Genomic DNA, 20,281 nt, shown 5'->3' on the forward strand with positions numbered 1-20,281 from the left:
CTGACCCCTCGACTCCTCCAGATGTAGTAGCCTGGCCCAGGATTCCCTGGTAGACACCTCAGTACCCTCTAAGTTGTCATATTTGGTGATTTCATCCCATCACTTGTGGCTGCAAGACTGCCCACCCCATCTTGGGCTCAGCTGCCTAGGATAACAAGCACTCATTATTGCTCATGAGCCCTGGCCAGCTGCATTCTCAGCTTGGCCCTCCTCACATTTCTGAGCTTAGCTGAGTATTGGATGTTGCTCATCCTAGCCCTGATCATGAAGTTCTTTTGCTTCTTAGCAGGGGTATGGTCCTCTTCCTGTACTGTTGACTAGGCTCTGACCATCATGGTTTCCTCTACAGAAGGCTGTGGAGACTTATGGATTGCATTGGGCCCCTTTGTGTTAAAAGTCTAGACAGTTGGCCTGTAGAAATATGTCCTTTTACCTCTTAGTACACTCCTAATTGTGAAGGCCCTTCACCTTGAGTATCTTTGGGGCTGCTAAGTTTCTGAGAGCAGTGAACAACACATGGTCTTTTTCTCTGCTGACCCCCCCTATAGCTAGCCCAATGTGTTGTATGCTATAGGTGCTCAGTAAGTGTTTAATGACTGAGATGGCTGGCTGAATGCTCGGGTGACATTACTGATAGGACTAGGGAGGAAGCATAATGAGGCTTTGACTTATGCACTGGATTAAATCATGGCACACAATGGAATTTCCTGTAATTTTTGTCCAGTCATTTAAGGCCCCAGTAAACCAAAAAGAATGTGCAGACATGGCTTGATGGGCTTTTTTTTCTTTTCCCTTTTTTGGCCAGTCCTGGTGCTTGAACTCAGGGCCTGAGTTTCTTTTGCTCAAGGCTAGCACTCTTTCACTTGAACCATAGCAACACTTCTGGCTTTTTTTCTGTTATTGAGGAATTGAACCCAGAGCTTCATGCATGAAAGGCAAGCACTCTACCACTAAGCCACATTCCCAGCCCTGGGCTTTGTTCTTAACAGTACCCACATTAGCCCGGCGCTAGTGGCTCACACCTGTAATCCTAGCTACTCAGGAGGCTGAGGTCTGAGGATCACGGTTCAAAGCCAGCTTGGGCAGGAAAGTTTGTGTGACTCTTATCTCCAGTAAACCACCAGAAAACCAGACATAGAGCTGTGGTGGCTCAAGTGGTAGAGCACTAGCTAGCCTTGAGCTGAAGAGCTGAGGGATAGCACCCAGGCTAGAGTGCAAGCCCCACAACCAACAAAACAAAATAGTACCCCTCTTATTTGAATTCTAGCTCATTTCAGCAGATGTTTCTAGTTTACCTCTGCCTGTAAATAGTTGGCTTCCTGTAGAGGCCACAGAAAAGATCAGGGGAAGGGGACTTTTGCTCTGATGTGTGTGTGTGTGTGTGTGTGTGTGTGTGTGTGTGTGTTGTGTGTGTGTGTGTGTGTGTGTGTGTGTGTGTGTGTGTGTGTGTGTGTTCAGTCGGTGGTAGGGCTTAAACTCAAGACCTGGGCGCTATCCCTGGGCTCTTTTTGGTCAAGCCTAGCGCCCTACCACTTTGTTTTTTGGTGGTTAATTGGAGATAAGATTCTCATGGAGGCTTTTCTTCCCAGGCTGGCTTTGAACCTTGATCCTCAGATCTCAGCCTCCTGAGTAACTAGGATTACAGGCGTGAAACATTGTCACCCTGCCTGATTTGTGTTTGAATTAGCCTTCTTCCCATCTACTAGAGGTTGAACTCGAGGCCTTATATTGCTAGGCAAACACTCTACCACTGAGCTATGTTTCCAGTCATCTTCCAGTTTAACTGGATGCCAGGGGAGCACTATATGAGCAGCCATACTCAGCTGAGAAGAAAGGTGTAGTGATGGGGAGACTCAGCCTCCCATTTACAAGTATCAGCAGAAATGGATAATAAGCTGTTTTGCTGACATCGGTAGGCACAGCTGCCTAGCCATAACATTTCTTGGTAGGAAGAGGGCATGAGAGTTCTAGATCATGTTGAGCATCAGTTCTCTGCCCAAGTTCCCTAATGAGTCACTGTGAACTTGAAAAATGGCACCCTGGAGGAGCCAGTTTTATTGTTTTGTGGTTTGGGTATGGCTTGGAACTCAGGATCTTGACCCTCACAAGTAATTCTAGTGTGTAATCAAAGTTGAGATTTGATGGTATAAATTATCATTTTTTCTCTTTCCTGATATAGAATCATCTATGGTAGATTTATTCAGGTTTTTGTAGTTGTCAAAGCATATAGATTGAAATAAATTAGAGCTGGCTAGAATGAGAGATAAGGAGCCAGGTGCTGATGGCTCATTCCTATAATCTTAAGATTGTGAAATCAACCTAGGCAGGAAAGTCTGAGAGACTCATTTCCAATTAATCACACAGACACAGACACACAGACACAGACACACAGACACACACAGACACAGACACACACACACGCACGCGCGCACACACACACACACACACACACACACACACACGGCCCAAAGTGGAGCTGTGTTTCAAGTGGCAGAGCATCAGTCTTCAGTGAAGAAGGTAAGGGACAGGCCTTAAGTTCAAGCCCTATGCCAACGTACACCTCCCCCCCCCATCTGTGAGGGAAGAGAGAGGAAGGATGACAATTCTTCTATGTTCTTCAGCTGGGATACCTCCTCCCTTTCTTACCATCTACTCTGTTCAGAATAGTTAGAAAACTACAGATGTCCTAAAATTTGAATTTGCAAGATGCATTTTACCATATTCTTTCATTAGAGTTATCAAAGAAAAAACTTCTTGGGGTAGGGAATGTGGCTTAGTGGTAGGGTGCTTCTCTAGCATTCGTGAAGCCTTGGGTTCAATTCCTCAATACCACATAAACAGAAAAAGCTGAAAGTGATGTTGTGGCTCAAGTGGTAGAGTGCTAGTCTTGAACAAAAGAAGTTCAGGGACAGTGCCCAGGCCAAGTGCAAGCCCCAGGACTGGCAGAAAGATAGAAAGAGAGAAAGAGAAAGGAAGAAAGAAAGAGAAAGAGAGAAAGAGAAAGAAAGAAGGAAAGGCAGAAAGAGAGGCAGAAACCCTCCCCCACAGTATAACCCCTGCTTTCACTGTATTTGATGTCGGTATAATTTGTGGAGGGGAAGGGAAAAAACAAGTCGTTTAAATAGGGATACAGGTGGACCCATTGCAACAATGAGAAGTACAAGTCGTTATGTCAAAAACGAACTTTACAACTTTGGTGTGTGGGGGGGAAGGGAAGCGGGGGAGGATTGGGTGGGGGGGGCGGGGGAGGGGGAGGATGGGAAAGGATGGGAAGGGGAAACAAAGGAGGAGGCTACAATGCTTGATCAGAAATGTACTCATTATCTTGCCCATGTAATTGTAAGCCCTCTGTACAGTATTTTCACAATAAAAAAATAAATAAAAATTAAAAGAAAGAGAGGCAGAAAGAAAGAGGAAGGAAGAAAAGAAAGGAAGGAAGGAAGGTTCTTTAGAGCCATTGGGGGGGCTGATTGGCTCATCTGGGATTAGGGGCCTACTTCTGGTCAGCAGAGATTCTAGGAAATGGCAAGGTAACCCATGCCAGGGTGTCCCATGTACTGCAGGAAGGAGCTGTTGGGACCGATATTGAGAAGTTAGGGTTCAATGATTTCCATAAGGCCTTAGAGACTGAATTTGTTAGTTGAGTAGAACTAGAGAAATGAGGACCAGAATTTGTTAGTGGAATAAAGATACAGAGAGATGAGGACTTCATGGCTCTAGGCCTCCTGGATTTGTTGCTCAGAATCTAGGTCCTGTTCTCTTTGTTCCCTTTGAAATTGTTGGGAACATCTTGGGACATTGGGGTCTCATGTAGGAATAAGGACACCAACTTGAAAGGAATTTGTCAAGGAAAAGTTTGCTGTGGCAGAAAGGTCTGCTAGTGGGAAGAAGCTGAGTGAGCAAGTGCAGTAGGCTGGTAGTCCGCAGGGGTTGTATCCCTAGCATAATACTACCTCATGTTTTTTTTTTTTTTTTTTAACTTTTTTATTTTTTTAATTTTTGCTTATGTGGTGCTGGGGAATCGAACCCAGAGCCTCATGCATGCAAGGCAAGCGCTCTACCACTGAGCCACCTTCCCAGCCCCTACCTCATGTTTTGATTGGTCAGAAGTTAGGTTTACAAGCTGTGTGATTGGCTAGTTTGAGATGATATTGCTTAATAAAATTTAACAGGAACAGGGCACAACTGGTAACAGGATATCTTAATTAAAGTACAGTCAACTAAGACCAAGCCCTGGCCAAAGCAGGAACTGGTCAGAAAAACAGTTCTTCTTAGCTAGCATTTTACCACTTAAGCCATGCCTCTAACCTCAAGAAAAAAAATTCTAATAACAGAATATGGCTTAGCTAAAATAGCTTCTTAGAGGTTGGGGTTCTTCTTATTTTTTTGTTATTATTATCTTCAAGTAGCTGTATAAGGGAGTTCCATTTCAGTGTATTAATTTATAAGCACAGTGCATCTCCATCAATATCATTCTGTCTCCTAACACCACCCCCAGATTACCTGATTCCTCTGAATGCATACATTGAAATAATGACGGTATTTGCCCATTCTTCCACTCTCCATTTGTCTCTTCCTCCTTTCTTGAACTCTATCCCTTCTCCTTGTTTCCCTATCCAGGACAAAAATTTTTTTTTCAGCTATATAGTATTTATTTATTTAGTTAGTTAGTCATGGGACCTGAACTCTGGGCCTACATGCTGTCCCTCAACTCTTCAGCTCAAGGCTAGCACTCTACCACTTGAGCCACAGCACCACTTCTGGCTTTTTTCTTTTTGCTTATGTGGTGCTGAGGAATCAAACCCAGGGCCTTGAGCATGCAAGGCAAGCGCTCTACCACTGAGCCACCTTCCCAGCCCCAATATTCAAGTGTCTTTATTGTATGCTGACTTGTAAAATCTTTTGGATAAATGCCCAACATCCATGTAGTTCTTGTCTTTCCAGTTAGAATTCCACCTTGGGCCAGTTTATCTGAACAGTTTATTTTCCAGTGGGTACATTTTTATCTTAGTAGATTTGAACTACAATTTGGTGTCCTTGGAGACTTCAAAAACCCTCTAGTAGCTGGGCGTGGTGGCTCATGCCTATAATCCAAACTATTCAAGAGGCTGAGATATGAGGATCACTGTTCAAAGCCAGCCCGAGCAGGAAAGGCTGTGAGACTCTTTTTTTTTTTTTTAATTTTATTTATTTTTAATTTTTTTTTTGGGGGGGCGTCTGGTTGTGGGGCCTGAACTCTGGGCCTGGGCACTGTCCCTCAACTTTTCAGCTCAAGGCTAGCGCTCTACCACTTGAGCCACAGCGCCACTTCCGCCTTTTTTCTTTTTGCTTATGTGGTGCTAAGGAATCGAACCTAGGGCCTCAGGCATGCAAGGCAAGCGCTCTACCACTGAGCCACCTTCCCAGCCCGGCTGTGAGACTCTTATCTCCAATAAACCACTCAGAAAACCAGAAGTGGTGCTGTGGTTCAAGTGGCAGAGCACTTGCCTTGAGCTGAAGAGCTGAGGGACAGCACCCAGGGCCAGATTTCAAGCCTTATGACTGAACAAAAATAAATAAATAAATAAATAAAAACCTCTAGTGTCATCATCATGAGGTAGATGGATTTCTTTTCTTTATGTCACACTGCCCCAAGTTAACTTTGGCTTTTATTGGTTTCAAGAAGGATAATTTTTCACCTTCGTGCAAAGTTCCTGGGCTTACCAATGGGAACAAGCACATTTCATGTGGCTTAAGATGAATACATGTCTCATTTCGAGCAAGCTCAGTCTTTGATCAGAATGAAAGCACAGTCCTTGTGAATTTAAATTGAGTGCATTTAACTTAATTGAAATCAAATTCTTCTGCTCAAGTGAATTATTTTTTTTCTGGTTTCTTTTTTGCAGGGGTTCAGCTGTTGCGAAGATAATTGGTAATAATGTTCAGAAGCTGCAGAAGTTTGCCTCCACAGTGAAGATGTGGGTCTTTGAAGAAACAGTCAATGGCAGAAAACTGACTGACATCATAAATAATGACCATGAAAATGTAAAATATCTCCCCGGACACAAGCTACCAGAAAATGTGGTGAGACTCTTAGGTTCATTCTTGCTTGATCTTGCTTGGCTGGTGGAGCTGGGAACCTGGAGCTGGCCAAGCGACTTCCCTGTTATTCCCCATTGGCTCTGGTTTTCCTGATTGAAAATGGGCTTTGTGTTACTCTTAGGGCTGTTGTAAACAGAGTGCCCTAGATGGAGTGAGTTAAACAACAGAATTTGTTTCTTTCTGTGACAGTTCTGAACAGATGTCATGGTTGTTTCTTGTGGAGCTTCCTGGTGGCTGTGTCATAACCCTTGCTGTGGGGACAGAGGCCTGTTGGATCCCATGTATCATACAGCAGTCATATTCCCTCACTCTTATCATTTTCAGTTCACTACCTCTCTGAGGGTGCTGTCACCAAATGTAGTCACAGTCTCAGGTGCTGAGGCAGAATGTCAGCGAATGAGCTTTGGGGGACATACCATGTACTCTGTAGGAGTGAGAATCTTTTCTATCAAAGTGACATAATCACCACCATTTAAACGGTAGCCTCCATCCTACAAGAGGTATTTTAGGTGAGCCACATGCTGTTTTAAGAATTACTTTCTAGGACAGCACCCATGATTCACATCTGTAATCCTAGCTACTCATGAGGCTGAGATCTCAGGATTATGGTTCCAAGCCAACAGGAGCAGGAAAGTCTATCAGACTTGTATCTCCAGGCTCTCAGTTCAAGTCTCAGGACAGACACATACTAGATATCTGGAGGCTGGAGGTATGGCTCGAGTAGTAGAGTTCACACAAATACACACACACAATATCTCTAGAGGCTGAAGGTGTGGCTCAACTGGTATACACATACACACATACACACAATATCTCTAGAAGGTGAAGGTGTGGCTCAAGTGGTAGAGTGATCCAGCTCCAGCTGAGTAAGAATTGTAAGAGCCAGGAGGCCATGGTTTGGGTTTATTGCTTGGATAAACTTAAAACCCCTTGAAAACTAACCAGTCACACAAGATTGTGGACCTAAATTCTAACCAATCAAAATCAGAACAAAAGCTCAGTGACATATTAGGGATAAAACCTGGGCAACTCCCTGGCCAATTCTTGTGTACTTGGCTTATTGTCAGTAGCATGTCCTTTTGCTTTTGTAGAAGTGATTTTTGCTAAGTTCCTTTTGAGTTGGTGTCCTATTTCTGTGTGATACTTCAGTATCCCAAGACATATCCAACAAATCATGGCAGGACTTCTTTGCTGTTGGTGGTGGTTTTGTACCAGTACTAGGACTAAAACTCAGATCCTCATGCTCTCCCTTAGCTTTTTTGCTCAGGGCTCATGCTCTACCACTGGAGCCATACCCCAGTTTCAGATTTTTCACTAATTAGCTGGAGATAAGAGTCTCTCAGACTTGTCTGCCCAGGCTGGCTTCAAACTTCAATCTTTAGCTCCAAACCTCTAGTAGCTAGGATTACAGCTGTGAGCCACTAGCACCCAGCAAGAAGATTCTTCTTTGGCATTTAGAGTGCATTGGAGCTGGAACTAGTGATGCCCTCCTTGCTTGTGGTCCCTGATGGCACTCTCTCAGTGCCTGTATTTGGTCAGCTGTTCAGGCCAACTAATGTCCTATTCTATAATTAAAGTCAAGGTCAAGGCCTAAATCACACAGGGAAATAGAAGAAAATAGCAGAACTGTAGGACTGACATTTGAAAATGCAAGCTTACTAAGTCTGGGAGAGAAAAATAATAGGTTGTTGCCTGGCCTGGTTCTGTGGATTTGAAGGGGAAGAAGGAAGTGGGTGTGGAAAAAGAAAAGAACATCACCCTGCTGCTGGTGTGGGTGGAGTCTATGAACTCCGTTGGCTGCCAGATTCACCCCCCTGTAGGTTTCTGTAACAGTCTATTTGGAAGCCAGCTCCCTGTGGCTTCCTGCTTCCTCTGGTTTAACTTGTGTGTTCATACCACTGCCTCCATGAGCATTGCCTCTGAGGGCAGAGTATGGTGTTGTGGCTGTAGACAAAAAGAGGAATAAAATGAGGGCTGCCTTCTGGGAGGACTGTATGAAAAGAATTAAATGTGGGGAAGTTTACAGATGCCAAGGCCTACCTTATTAAAATGGTTTTTGTGTGTGTGTGTGTGTGTGTGTGTGTGTGCGCGTGCGCGCGCACGCGCGCGCGTGTGTGCGCGTGCGCGCATGCCAGGCCTGGGGCTTGAATTCAGGGCATCAGCACTGTTTCTGAACTTCTTTTGTTTAAGGCTTGCACACTACCACTTGAGCTACAACTCCACTTTTTGGCTTACTTTTTTGTAAGTTTATTGGTAGGTAAGAGTCTCACCAACTTTCCTGCCCGGACTGGCTTCAAACTGCAATCCTCAGATCTCAGCCTCCTCAGTAGCTAGGATTTCAGGCATGAACCACCAGCACCCAGCTTTCCCACCCACACTTTCTGTGTATTTTTTTTCGCATTTGATTCAGTGCATTTATTTGGAGTTATGAATGAATGTAGAAGTTTTTTAGCTACAGTTAGATTTAAAGGTCATGATAGCCAAGCGCGGTAGCTTATGCCTGTAATCCTAGCTACTCAGGAGGCTGAGATCTGAGGATCATGGTTCAAAGCTAGCCCAGGCAGGAAAAGTCTGTGAGACTCTTATCTCCAAAAAACCACCAGAAAACCGGAAGTGGCCCTGTGGCTCAAGTGGCCTTGCGCTGAAGAGCTTAGGGACAGTGCCCAGGCCCAGAGTTCAAGCCCCACGACTGATCAAAAAAAAAAAAAAAGAAGCCATGCTATTGCACTTGGGAAGATCAGTAGGCACTTGTGATTGGTGGGGATTGGGTCTCTCCTGCAGAGTAGACAACATGTAGTGCATAATTGCTCATTAGCACACTCTATACTATGAATCAGAGGATACAAAAGATTCAGGTTTGTCCATAGGGCTGTTCTCATTGGTTTTCGGTGATTTTTGTTGTTGTTGGGGGTTACATTTTTATTCATTTGGATGAGAGCACTGGACTCTTGGGCTTTAAGCAGCTAGCCCTGGTTCTTTTGTTCTGATTCTTCCTCAGTCCTGCTTATGCTGAAAGATCCCATTTTAGGATCTTTAACAGTGGACAGCCTCAGAAACTATTTATTACTTATTTATTTATATTTTGCCAGTTCTGGTGCTTGAACTCAAGACCTGGGCATTGTCCTTAAGCTTCTTTTGCTAGCACTCTGCCATATGAGTCACAGTGTCACTCCTGGCTTTTTCTGTGTTTGTGGTTCTGAGGAATCAACCCAGGGCTTCATGCATGCTAGGCAGGCACAGTACCACTAAGCCACATTCCTAGCTCCTCAGAAACATTTTAAACAAGGAGGCTTACAAAATCCTTAGATCTCAGCCTCCTGATGAGTTAGGATGTGTCATTTAGCTTAAGCTAGGATTTAGCCACTGGTGGGCCAAGCTTCAGCCTCTTGTTCTGAGAGATGAGATTCAAATGACATGTTAGCTGGTAAGACCTGGTTTTGATAGAGTATAAAAGGCATTATATTCTATGAACACATGGTGTGCCATGCAAATAACCACCAAAAAGCTAGAAGTGGAGCTGTGGACCAAGTGGTATAGTGCCAGCCTTTAGCAAAAAAGCCAAGCAAGAGCTAAGGAAAAAGAAAGAGAAGAGAGATTGTACAGAGTGTAACCTGATAAGAATAAAGTGTAGGGGGTGAGTAGCAAGACCTGTTTCGTTTCCTCTGCCCTCTTTGCAGTGCTCCTTTTTGTCTTAAGAGCAAGTGCTAGGCTGGGAAGGGGGCTCAGTGGTAGAGGGCTTGCCTCACATGTATGAGGCCCTGGTTCAATTCCTCAGCACCACATAAACAGAAAAATATGGAAGTGGCCCTGTGGTTCAAGTGGTAGAGCACTGGCCTTGGGCTGAAGAGCTGAGGGACAGCGCCCAGGCCCAGAGTTTAAGCCCTATGGCTGACCACCAAGAAATAAAAAAAAAAAAAGAGCAAATGTTCTTGCAGAACAGGGGTCTTACGCTTTACTGTCAGACAAGGTAGGTAAGAGAATTTCCTACATAGTAAGGTGGGACAAAGAGCACTGGCTTTTGTTGTTTGTTTTAAATTTTATTGCTATCGTAAAGGTGATGTACAGAGCGGTGTTACATAAGTCAGTAATGAGTACAACAGTGTCACCTCTTTCCTCATTTTCTCCCCATTTTTCCCTGCTGACCCTCCTCCCCTACAAGTTGTATAGTTCATTTTCAACATTGTCTATTGAGTTTCGTGCTCTGTTCACCCTTTGTCCCTCTCCTTTATCTTCCCCAAGAGCAGTATTTTTAGGGTTGTTATTTTAGGCCAGTGCTAGGGTTTATACTCAGGTCCTAGGTGCTATCACTTTGTTTTTTTCATTCAAAACTGGTACTCTACCACTTAAGCCATACCTCTACTTCCAGCTTTTTGGTGGCTAATTGAATAATAATAATCCCACAGAATTTTCTGCTCCACAGGCTCTGACCCACAATTCTCAGATATCAGCCTCCTGAGTAGCTCAGATGACAGGCATGCAGTGCTGGCTGTTCTTCAGTTTTATGGCTCTGGCATTAGGACAAAGGCTCTGGTTTCTGTGCTTGCCTTGCAGCGGGGAGGGGAGTGGTGGGTTAGAGGATGTCAGGGAGATACTGTATCTGAGGCTTTCACTGTGGGGTAATAAGTCCCTGGTACCTATGACCCCAACCCTAGACTGTGGTCTGGAGGTCTTCAGAAGGGAAATATGGACTTTCCCTGCCTTCATGAGGAAGGAAGGAGATGCCCTAAGCTTTTGGCTGTGGTTCAGGTGTGGGAATGACTGAGTCATCTACACCAGCTTAAGCTAAAAGAATGGTTTGCTTTATTTGATTAAAAAAAAAAAATACACATAGGGGCTGGGCACCGGTGGTAGCTCATGCTTCTATCTACTTGGGAGACTTGAGAGTAGAAGGATCATGGTTCAAGGCCTACCTGGGCAGAACTATTTGTGAGACCCTGTGAGAAAAGCCATCTTTTCTGTGGAAGTGGGTTGCTTCCTGTCGATCGTATCAGAATAATTTCTCTTAAAAGTTTGTGTTTTAGGGCTGGGAAGGTGGCTCAGTGGTAGAGCGCTTGCCTTGCATGCCTGAGGCCCTGGGTTCAATTCCTCAGCACCACATAAGCAAAAAGAAAGAAGTCAGCAAGTCTTTGGGCTGGGAAGGTGGCTCAGTGGTAGAGTGCTTGCCTTGCATGCCTGAGGCCCTGGGTTCAATTCTTCAGCACCACATAAGCAAAAAGAAAAAAGCCGGAAGTGGCGCTGTGGCTCAAGTGGTAGAGTGCTAGCCTTGAGCTGAAGAGCTGAGGGACAGCACCCAGGCCCAGAGTTCAGGCTCCATGACTGGACTAAAAAAAAAAAAGTTTGTGTTTTGGACTGGTGGCTTTGTTCTTGTTGAATAAATGCTTTGGCATAAGGAAGGAATTTTTTTTTTTTTTGAAATGTATGGTTTTTGTCTTAGCTGGTTATTCCAAAATGGAAGAGAAATTAAGACACACCTCAGATTGGACAAGAAAATAGCAGAAGGTGGGAGTATGTTTTGAGATTGCTTGTATATATTGTTCATCTTAAAGTCTTTTAATGGTCACCTTACATAAATACATCCTATCCTCTTTTTTATTCTGATTGGCTAACCAGAGCAGAGAGGTGGGACCAGCTGCATTAGGGATAAAAAGGGAGCCTGCCGCTTGCTTGCTTTGACCAAAATCTGGCTAATGGCACATCTTTTTGCAGAAGTAAATTTTGCCTTGCTTTGAGAATTCTTTGTTTTTATTTCTTCAGTTGTGACTCTGGTAGTTTTTGTTTTTGTTTGCCAATCCTGGGGCTTGAACTCAGGGCCTGGGCACTGTCCCTGAGCTTCTTTTGCTCAAGACTAGCACTCTATCACTTGAGCCACAGCACTGCAGCCTTTTCTGTGTATATGGTGCTGAAGAATTGAACACAGGGCTTCATGCATGCTAGGCAAGTACTCCACTACTAAGTCACATTCCCAGCCCCTCCAGTGGTTCTTGAGGAGCATATTTATAACAACCCCTTCTCAACTCATATATCACTGGCTGCAGTGGACCAGTGTCATCCCAAACAACATGGGAGTCTGGGACTGGGAGATTCATGGTTCTAGGTCAACCAAGGAAAAAAAATCCAGGAGACTGGCTCCTTGGAAGAGAAGCTGGATATGGTGGTGCACACCTGTGTTCCCCGTGATGATAGGAAGTCTGTGGTTGGATTGTGGCTCACAGTACACCGGGACAGGAAGTAAGACTTTACTGTAAAAACCAGACTGGGTGTGGCTTAGCAATATTGAGCCTGCCTAGCAAGTATATATGGCCCTGAGTTCAAACCCTAGTGCTGTCAAGGAAAGAAGTCCATGTGAGGCTGGCTTCAGGTGCATTGGCTGAAATTATGCTCATGAAACTTTCTTTTTTTTTCTTCTGCTTTCTATACTTGGCTTCATCCACATGGAAGCCTCCCCACACATGTCTAAAATGGCTGCAGTAGCTCCAGGCTTCATGCCACCATCCCATACTGTTTAAGAAAAGACCTATAGCCACTACTGAAGAGTAAGGAAGCATTCGTTTCCTACAAACCCTTACTGACACCTTCTCGCTTCTGCTTGACTTTGAGTGTTTGATATGCTAGTTGAATAAATTAAGGACCATCCCTGCCTTAAGAGAAAGACTACTCACCCAAATACATAAGTTACCTGCAAACTGTAGCTTTAAAAGAACCGTGGGAGCTGGGTGTGGTGGTGCATCTCTGCAACCTCAGCACTTAGGAGGCTAAAGCAGATCTGGAGTTGGAGACTAGCCAGGCTACGTATGGAGGGAGACCTGTCTCAAAAAAAAAAAAAAGGGTATGTCAGGATTCTTCATGGAGATTAGGGACTGCAGCAGTTCTTACTCACTAAAGGGTAATGGGCAGAAGCAATTCCAGATGGATGGATGTTGTCTGACTATTGTTTGTTTCTCCTGATGCTGCAGGTTGCTATCCCAAACCTCAGCGAGGCTGTGCAGGATGCGGATCTGCTGGTGTTCGTCATCCCTCACCAGTTCATCCACAGGATCTGCGATGAGATCACGGGTAGGGTTCCCAAGAAGGCCCTGGGCATCACCCTCATCAAGGTAGGTTGTGTGCAGAGCAGGCTGGAAGGGTGTGCTGGAGAGGGAGAGTGCCTCTCATCAGCTCCAGCTGTGGAGCGGGGTTGGGGGGGGGGAGGTGGAGGTAGAGTTTGGGGTTTTGTTTGTATTTTTAAGGATGCCTGGCAGGTAATAAAACGTAAAACTCACAGGCCTGGTTCAGATCAGGTTTAGGAGCAGGGCAGCTTTCTGTAGCAGCAGGTCAGTCATCCTGGAGGAGAGGACATCTCTGATGCTGTAGTCTGCTCTGCCTAGCCTGCGCTGGGCATCCCCAGGACCTGCTTCAGCTAGGACATGACTCATCATCAACCAGATCCTACGCTTTAGAGGGAGACAGAGCCTGAAATGGGCTCTTCATATTTAATTTTTTAAAAGTTTTCTTTAAGTAGTTGCACAAAGGGTTTTCAATATAACAAATCAGTTTATAATTACTACGCATCTTTTGTTCTGTTATCTTTAAGTTGTATGACGGGTTTCAATTCAACTTGTCAGTGTGTAAGTACCATCCATCTCGATCAGGGTCACCGCTTCCATCATTCTCCATCTGTCCAAGTGCCACCGATCCCCTCAAGTTCCCTGGTTCTGTTTTCACATCCATACATTGAGTATTACAACTGGACTCCCCACCCTTCCTCTATTTGTTTGCCTTCCCTTCCCAACAAAACAAGTTCTAGCTTCCTGGCATTTTGTTACACTGGTTGTTCAAAGGAGTTACACCATTGGAATCCTCCTCTGTATATATCATATTTAGTTAACATATATATGACCCTCTATTTTTCATATATGTTTATAATTTAAATCTACCTTCCACATAGGAGAGAAAACTGTACCCGTTATGTCTCTGAGCCTAGCTTTATTTTTTTTTTTTGGTCCGGTCATGGGGCCTGTACTCTGGGCCTGGGCACTGTCCCTCAGCTCTTCAGCTCACGGCTAGTGCTCTACCACTTGAGCCACAGCGCCACTTCTGGCTTTTTTCTTTTTGCTTATGTGGTGCTGAGGAATCGAACCCAGGGCCTCAGGCATGCAAGGCAAGCGCTCTACCACTGAGCCACCTTCCAAGCCCTGAGCCTAGCTTTAAAGTGAGTGTTTTAAACCACAAGTCCTCAGACCAGAGGTCATACTCTTGAGTGGAGAAAGAAACTTCTTTGTCTTTTTTTTTTTTGGTCAGTCATGGGGCCTGAACTCTGGGCCTGGGTGCTGTTCCTCAGCTCTTCAGCTCAAGGCTAGTGCTCTACTACTTGAGCCACAGCGCCACTTCTGGCCTTTTCTGTTTATGTGGTGCTGAAATTGAACCCAGGGCCTCATGCATGCAAGGCAAGCACTTTACCACTGAGCCATTTTTTATTTCACTATAAGCGAGTTTCATACCTTCATTTAATTGGCTTCATAGGAAATCTTCATGTTTTATGTAATTCTGAGAATGAGTTTATCACCTTCACCACACTGCTAGGGGTAGGGCCCCGGAGGGTATTGCAGTTCATTGTTTGTGTGAAGGTGAACTGGAGCAGCCTCTGCTGAACAGCACTAGGGTGGATGAGAGGTCATAGACTACTACTAGTTTTGGAATACTGGACAGCAGTGAACAGGAATGAACAGCTCATAGTCACATGGCCAGCTTTCTAAAATAGTAATGGAGCCCGAAGCAGACCATAACAGATAAATGGTGTGGTTCTTAACTGACTTTCAAAAAACAAGCTTAATGAACCTCATGTTTGTTTAGGGAATTACATGCAACAAGATGTTCACTATTGAGAATGGTGACTTGGCTGGGGGAGGAAACATGAGGAAGAAGAAGGGTTATGGGAAAAGACACAGGGACTTCAGCATGCGGGTCATGTTCTGCTTTATTTTAATTTTTTGCACTGTTGGTGAGTCATGTTCTTAATCCAAATGATGGTGCATACTTTTAAAATTGTGTGTGTGTATGTGTGTGTGTGTGTGTGTGTGTGTGTGTGTGTGTGTGTGTGTGCGTGCACGTGCACGAGTCCAGTGCTTGGGCTTGCACTCAGGGCCTGGGCATTTTCCCTGAGCTTTTTACTCAAGGTTCACCCTCTACCACTTGAGCCACAGCTCCTCTTCTAGCTTTTTGTTGTTTAAGTGAAGATAAGAATCTACCTGACTTCTGCCCAGGCTGGTATCAAACCTTAATCCTCCCATTCAGCCTCCTTAGTAACTAGGATTACAGGCACTTGCCATTTTAATCTTTATTCTTTTTTTTTGCATTTGTTTGTTTTAATTTTTAAAGGTTTTTTTTTTTCTCCCCCAGTCCTGGGGCTTGACTTCTGGACCTGGGCACTGTCCCTGAGCTGCTTTTGCTCAAGGCTAGTGCTCTACCACTTGAGCCACAGTACCACTTCTTGCTTTTTCTTTTTTTTTGCCAGTTGTGGGGCCTTAACTCTGGGCCTGGGCGCTGTTCCTCAGCTCTTCAGCTCAAGGTTAGCACTCTACCACTTGAGCTGCAGCGCCACTTCTGGCTTTTTTTTTTTTTCTGCTTATGTGGTGCCGAGGAATCGAACCCAGGGCCTCATGCATGCAAGGCAAGCACTCTACCACTGAGCCACCTTCCCAGCCCCAGTTTTTGCTTTTTCTGTGTATGTGGCACAGTGGAATCGAACTCAGGGCTTCATCCAAGCTAGATAAGCAAGCACTCTACCACTAAGTGACATTCCCAGCCTAAAGTTGTTTTTTTTTTTTAAATTGTAAAGGTGGTATACAGAGGGGCTACAGTTAGTGAGTACATTTCTTTTTACCCCTTTCTTTGCATTCTCTGTTTTTCCCTCCCATCCCTATCCACAAGTTGTATAGTTCATTTTCTTTATTTTATTCCTTAAGCAGTTCGTATGCACTTTGGTTTCTTATGTAAGAGTATTTTTCTTGAGATATCTAAATGTGGATTCTGCAGAAAGCAGCTATATGCAGCTCTGTGATTCTGTTTCCTTCTCCTCCCTCCTAGGGCATCGATGAGGGCCCCGAGGGGCTGAAGCTCATCTCTGACATCATCCGAGAGAAGATGGGCATAGATATCAGTGTGCTGATGGGTGCCAATATAGCCAGCGAGGTGGCTGCCGAGAAGTTCTGTGAGACCACTATCGGTGAGCCACCCAGGGGAGACATGGAAGTCTCTCCTGCGTGTCCCCCCCTCCTTGCTCTCCCCTGTGCTGCTAGAGTGGAACCCAGGGCCTGGCGCATGCTCCACCCCAGAGCTGCCCCAGCCCATTCCTCATACTGTCTGTGGTGGGCCTGGGAGTGGGCGGGTTATGTGCAGGACCATTCTGTGCCTCTGAAGTGGTCCAGCCACACCAGAGTGAATGGAGAGTCGGAGGGATGACCTGATCCACCTGGAAGGGGGACCAGTAAGTTAGACATGGAAATAGAAGGTTGTTTGTACCCACACACAGGGGGTGTTTGTACCCACACTCAAATGGGGAGGTCCCTTGGCCAAGAAATTCCCTTTCTATCCTTTCATTCCTTCCCTCCCTCCATCCCTCCCTTCTTCCTTCTTTTCCCTTTCCCTTCCCCTTCTTATTCACGACTGAATTTTGCTGTGTTGCATATGTTGCCTAGACTGGCCTTGAACACTCTGTCTCCTGCTTCTATCTCCCAAGTTGTTAGGACTGACTACAGGATGTACACTCACCTAGCTTAGCTTTTCACAGATCACAAAAGCCAGTCTCCAAGTCCATCCTCACTGATGCCGATGAGACTGAACAATGGGTGAGGGAGGTTCCCATTTTCTGGTGACTAAGGAATGACTTTCAAGGTCATGCCACAAGGTAGAATCTTGGTTCAGATTTGGCTGTCCTGTTTCCTGAAATAGTAAGCTTTTTTTTCTGTTCTTACATGTTGGGAAGAAACATTCTCACACTGATTTTGTGAAAATTCTCATTGCTTTAAGAAGGACTTTGAGAATATGAAGTATCTTAAAATATATATACACTGGTGTAAAAATAATAGTTCTGTATTTTTAGACACTTTGCAAACATTTATGTTTTTCTCTACCATTGCACAACTTTTACAGATGTTTCTCCTTGACAGATGCATAAAATGAACCTAAGATACCAGAGGCTGGTTCTATAGTGAATGACATGGAAAATGAACCTTTAGATTCTCATACTTTCCATATAGGATGCTTATAGTTTCATTGCAGTTCCCCCTTGATTTTCATTTTAAATATGTATACAAAATTTTTATTACTGTATTAGGGAGAATCAAAGCTTTTTTTTTTTTTTTTTTGGTTCCGGTCGTGAGGCCTGAACTCTGGGCCTGGGCGCTATCCCTCAGCTCTTCAGCTCAAGGCTAGTGCTTTACCACTTGAGCCACAGTACCACTTCTGGCTTTTTTCTTTTTTGCTTTTGTGGTGCTGAGGAATCGAACCCAGGGCCTCATGCATGCAAGGCAAGTGTTCTACCACTGAGCCACCTTTCCAGCCCCAAGAATAAAAGCTTTTTCTTTGTTCTTTTCCATTTGGTATATATTCTTGTGCAAACTATTAATTTCTGTTTATTATAAGTCATATATGATCTTTCATTGCTTTATTCCCCTAATTTGTAACAAAACATTTTATAGTCTGTTAACACACAGCTCAATAACTCCACACATTCTGACTCTTAAAACTTACATTGAGAAATATTTTTTTGGGAAAGGAAAAGTATCAAATTAATTTAAAGATGTATTGGGAAGTTCAAACTTTGCCTTCAAGGTTTAGTAGTTGATTCTGCTGAAGTAAGCTGGCAGGGGATCATTGAAAAAGAATATGAACAAATTACCATGAGTATGTACACAGAAGCCATAGAAAATATGGAACTGGGGCAGGGGAGTGGCTTAAGTCACAGAATACCACCTACCAGGTGCAAGGCCCTGAGTTCAAACCCCAGTACTGCCTCTCACCCATTTCCCCCCAAAAGAAAGAAAATTAAAGAAAGGACAGATATTGAAGCATAGATACCCTCTTCACAAGGGAGATGGAAGTGGGGTGGCAGACAGTTGTGGAAGGGTTAGAAGTGGGTTTTATGGGAGAAATTGAGCCTGGAGGACTGTGGCCTCAGGCAGAGTTCTGGGCTTGGTGTTTGATTTCCAGTCTCTTCCTCTGTAAGGCTGAGAACCCATTTCCATTTGGTCACTGAAACTTAGTCTTTTAAACTACCTGCACATTCTAGCTGGGTTGTTTATCTGCCTCTAGCCTGTGTATTGTAGTGACTTGGGCTTGTTTGTCAAAAGAGGTAAATGTCCCATTGTCACCACTCTTTCCCCTTGACTTCTGTCTGTGTCCTTTCTCTCTGGGTTGGACAAAGCTGGCACTGGTGTCTTGAGTTAAATTAAGCAAAGCATTAAAAGTAGCTAGAGATGGGTGCTGGTTGCTCATAGCTGTAATCCTAGCTATTTATTCACTAGGCTGTGAGGATCAAGGGTTTTTTGGCTGTGGATGTTCTTTTTTTTTTTTGTCAGTCATGGAGCTTAAACTCTGGGCCTGGGCACTGTCCCTCAGCTCTTCAGCTCAAGGCTAGCTCTGTACCACTTGAGCCACAGTACCACTTACAATTTTCTGGTGGTGAATTGGAGATAAGAGTCTCCTGGACTTTCCTGCCAGGACTGGCTTTGAACCATGATCCTCAGATCTTAGCCTCACGAGTAGCTAGGATTACAGGTGTGAGTTGCCAGTGCCTGGCATCAAGGTTTGAACCCTATGAACTACGAAAAAACTGCAAGGGGTGCTGTGGCTTAAGTGATAGAGTACTAGCCTTGCATCCAAAAGCTCAGGGATAGCACCCAAGGCCCTGGGTTTGAGCCCTAGTGCTGGTGTGTCACACATGGGCAGGTGTGCACATATGCACATGCTCTCGTGCGCGCGCACACACACGCAAGATAGAACATGAGAGCGATAATTAAAAAAAGTTGTATATAACCTGAATTTAATCATGAAGCTATATCAGACAAGCTGGAAGTAAGGGACAGACATTGTCAAACAAACGTCTCTTACTCCTCAAAAGGACAGCTGAAGGCTAATGGAGTGCTCCATGTGTTGGAGATGGCTGGCGGCCTGATCAGGAATGCAGCAGGGATTTGGGAACCTAAATTCAGGAATGCAACAGCGTCCTGGACCTCAGTTAGGCAGGGAAAGTTGCTGTCTCAGACCACACTAGTTATTGATGAGAGTTGAATCTGGATCATCTGTTAGTAGTATAGCAACATTGAATTGCACTGTGGTTATGCAGGTCTCACCCCCCTCCTTGTACTTTTCACCTCTTCCTTCCTCCTTCCCTTCTTTCTCCCTCTCTTCCTTTTTCCCTTTCCTCCTTCCTCCCTCCCATTTCCTTTATATATATATATTATATTATATATAATACACATATATAACATAACGTATATAATACTATATATATAGTATTGTAAAGATACTGTACAGAGGGGTTACAGTTACATGAGTAAGGTAATGAATCCATTTCCTATTGAGCATTGTTGCCTCCTCCTTTGCTTTTCCCCATCCCTTCCCTCCCCACCTCCCATCTTCTTCCTCCCCTCACCCCCAAGTTGTAAAGTTTGTTTTCAACATAGAGTCTTGTACATCTCATTGTTACAATAGATCCTCCCTTCAATTTCTGTTTTTGATAGTACTGGGGTTTGAACTTAGGGCCTTGAGCTTGGTAGTTAGGCCCTTTCTTTTGCACTGTGTTGTTTTTGTTTTTGCTTGTTTGTTTGGGTCTTGAACTCCAGGGCCTTACCCTCACTCAGCTTTTGGATTCATAACTGAAGTTCTATTGAGTCGCCTCCTATCTGGCTTTTTTTCCTTTTTACTAGTTAATTGGAGATAGAGTCTCCTGGGCTTTTCTGCCTAGGCCAGTTTTGAATCCAATCCTCTGGATCCCAGCTTCCTGGGTATTTTTGAGACCGTCTCTCAAAAATAACCACTGGGGACAAGCGTACACCCAAATCCACCTGTTTTAGTCTTTCTGTCATGGCTGGATGGCCATGGCTTCTGCAGAGGTGAAATCAATCAAACTTTCCTGCTTGGCTGATGTTGAATCTTGATCCTTCCAATTTGAATCTTGATCCTTCCAAGTTGCTAGCATTAAAGATGAGAATCACTGCACATG

At 44.4% G+C, this 20,281-nt stretch overlaps 1 protein-coding gene across 1 annotated transcript in view; it reads left to right on the plus strand.

Annotated features, from left to right (window-relative positions):
* Gpd1l (glycerol-3-phosphate dehydrogenase 1 like) overlaps positions 1-20,281 on the plus strand; it is a 52,288-nt gene that overhangs the window by 10,096 nt on the left and 21,911 nt on the right. Inside the window, exons 2-4 of the mRNA XM_042666445.1 lie at positions 5,886-6,063; positions 13,035-13,175; positions 16,144-16,282. Coding sequence (XP_042522379.1) covers positions 5,886-6,063; positions 13,035-13,175; positions 16,144-16,282 — 458 coding nt within the window. The remainder of the gene's footprint in view (positions 1-5,885; positions 6,064-13,034; positions 13,176-16,143; positions 16,283-20,281) is intronic.

This window comes from Dipodomys spectabilis, unplaced genomic scaffold (assembly GCF_019054845.1).
Source record: "Dipodomys spectabilis isolate Male_0828 unplaced genomic scaffold, ASM1905484v1 ptg000365l, whole genome shotgun sequence".
NCBI classification, from domain to species: domain Eukaryota; kingdom Metazoa; phylum Chordata; class Mammalia; order Rodentia; family Heteromyidae; genus Dipodomys; species Dipodomys spectabilis.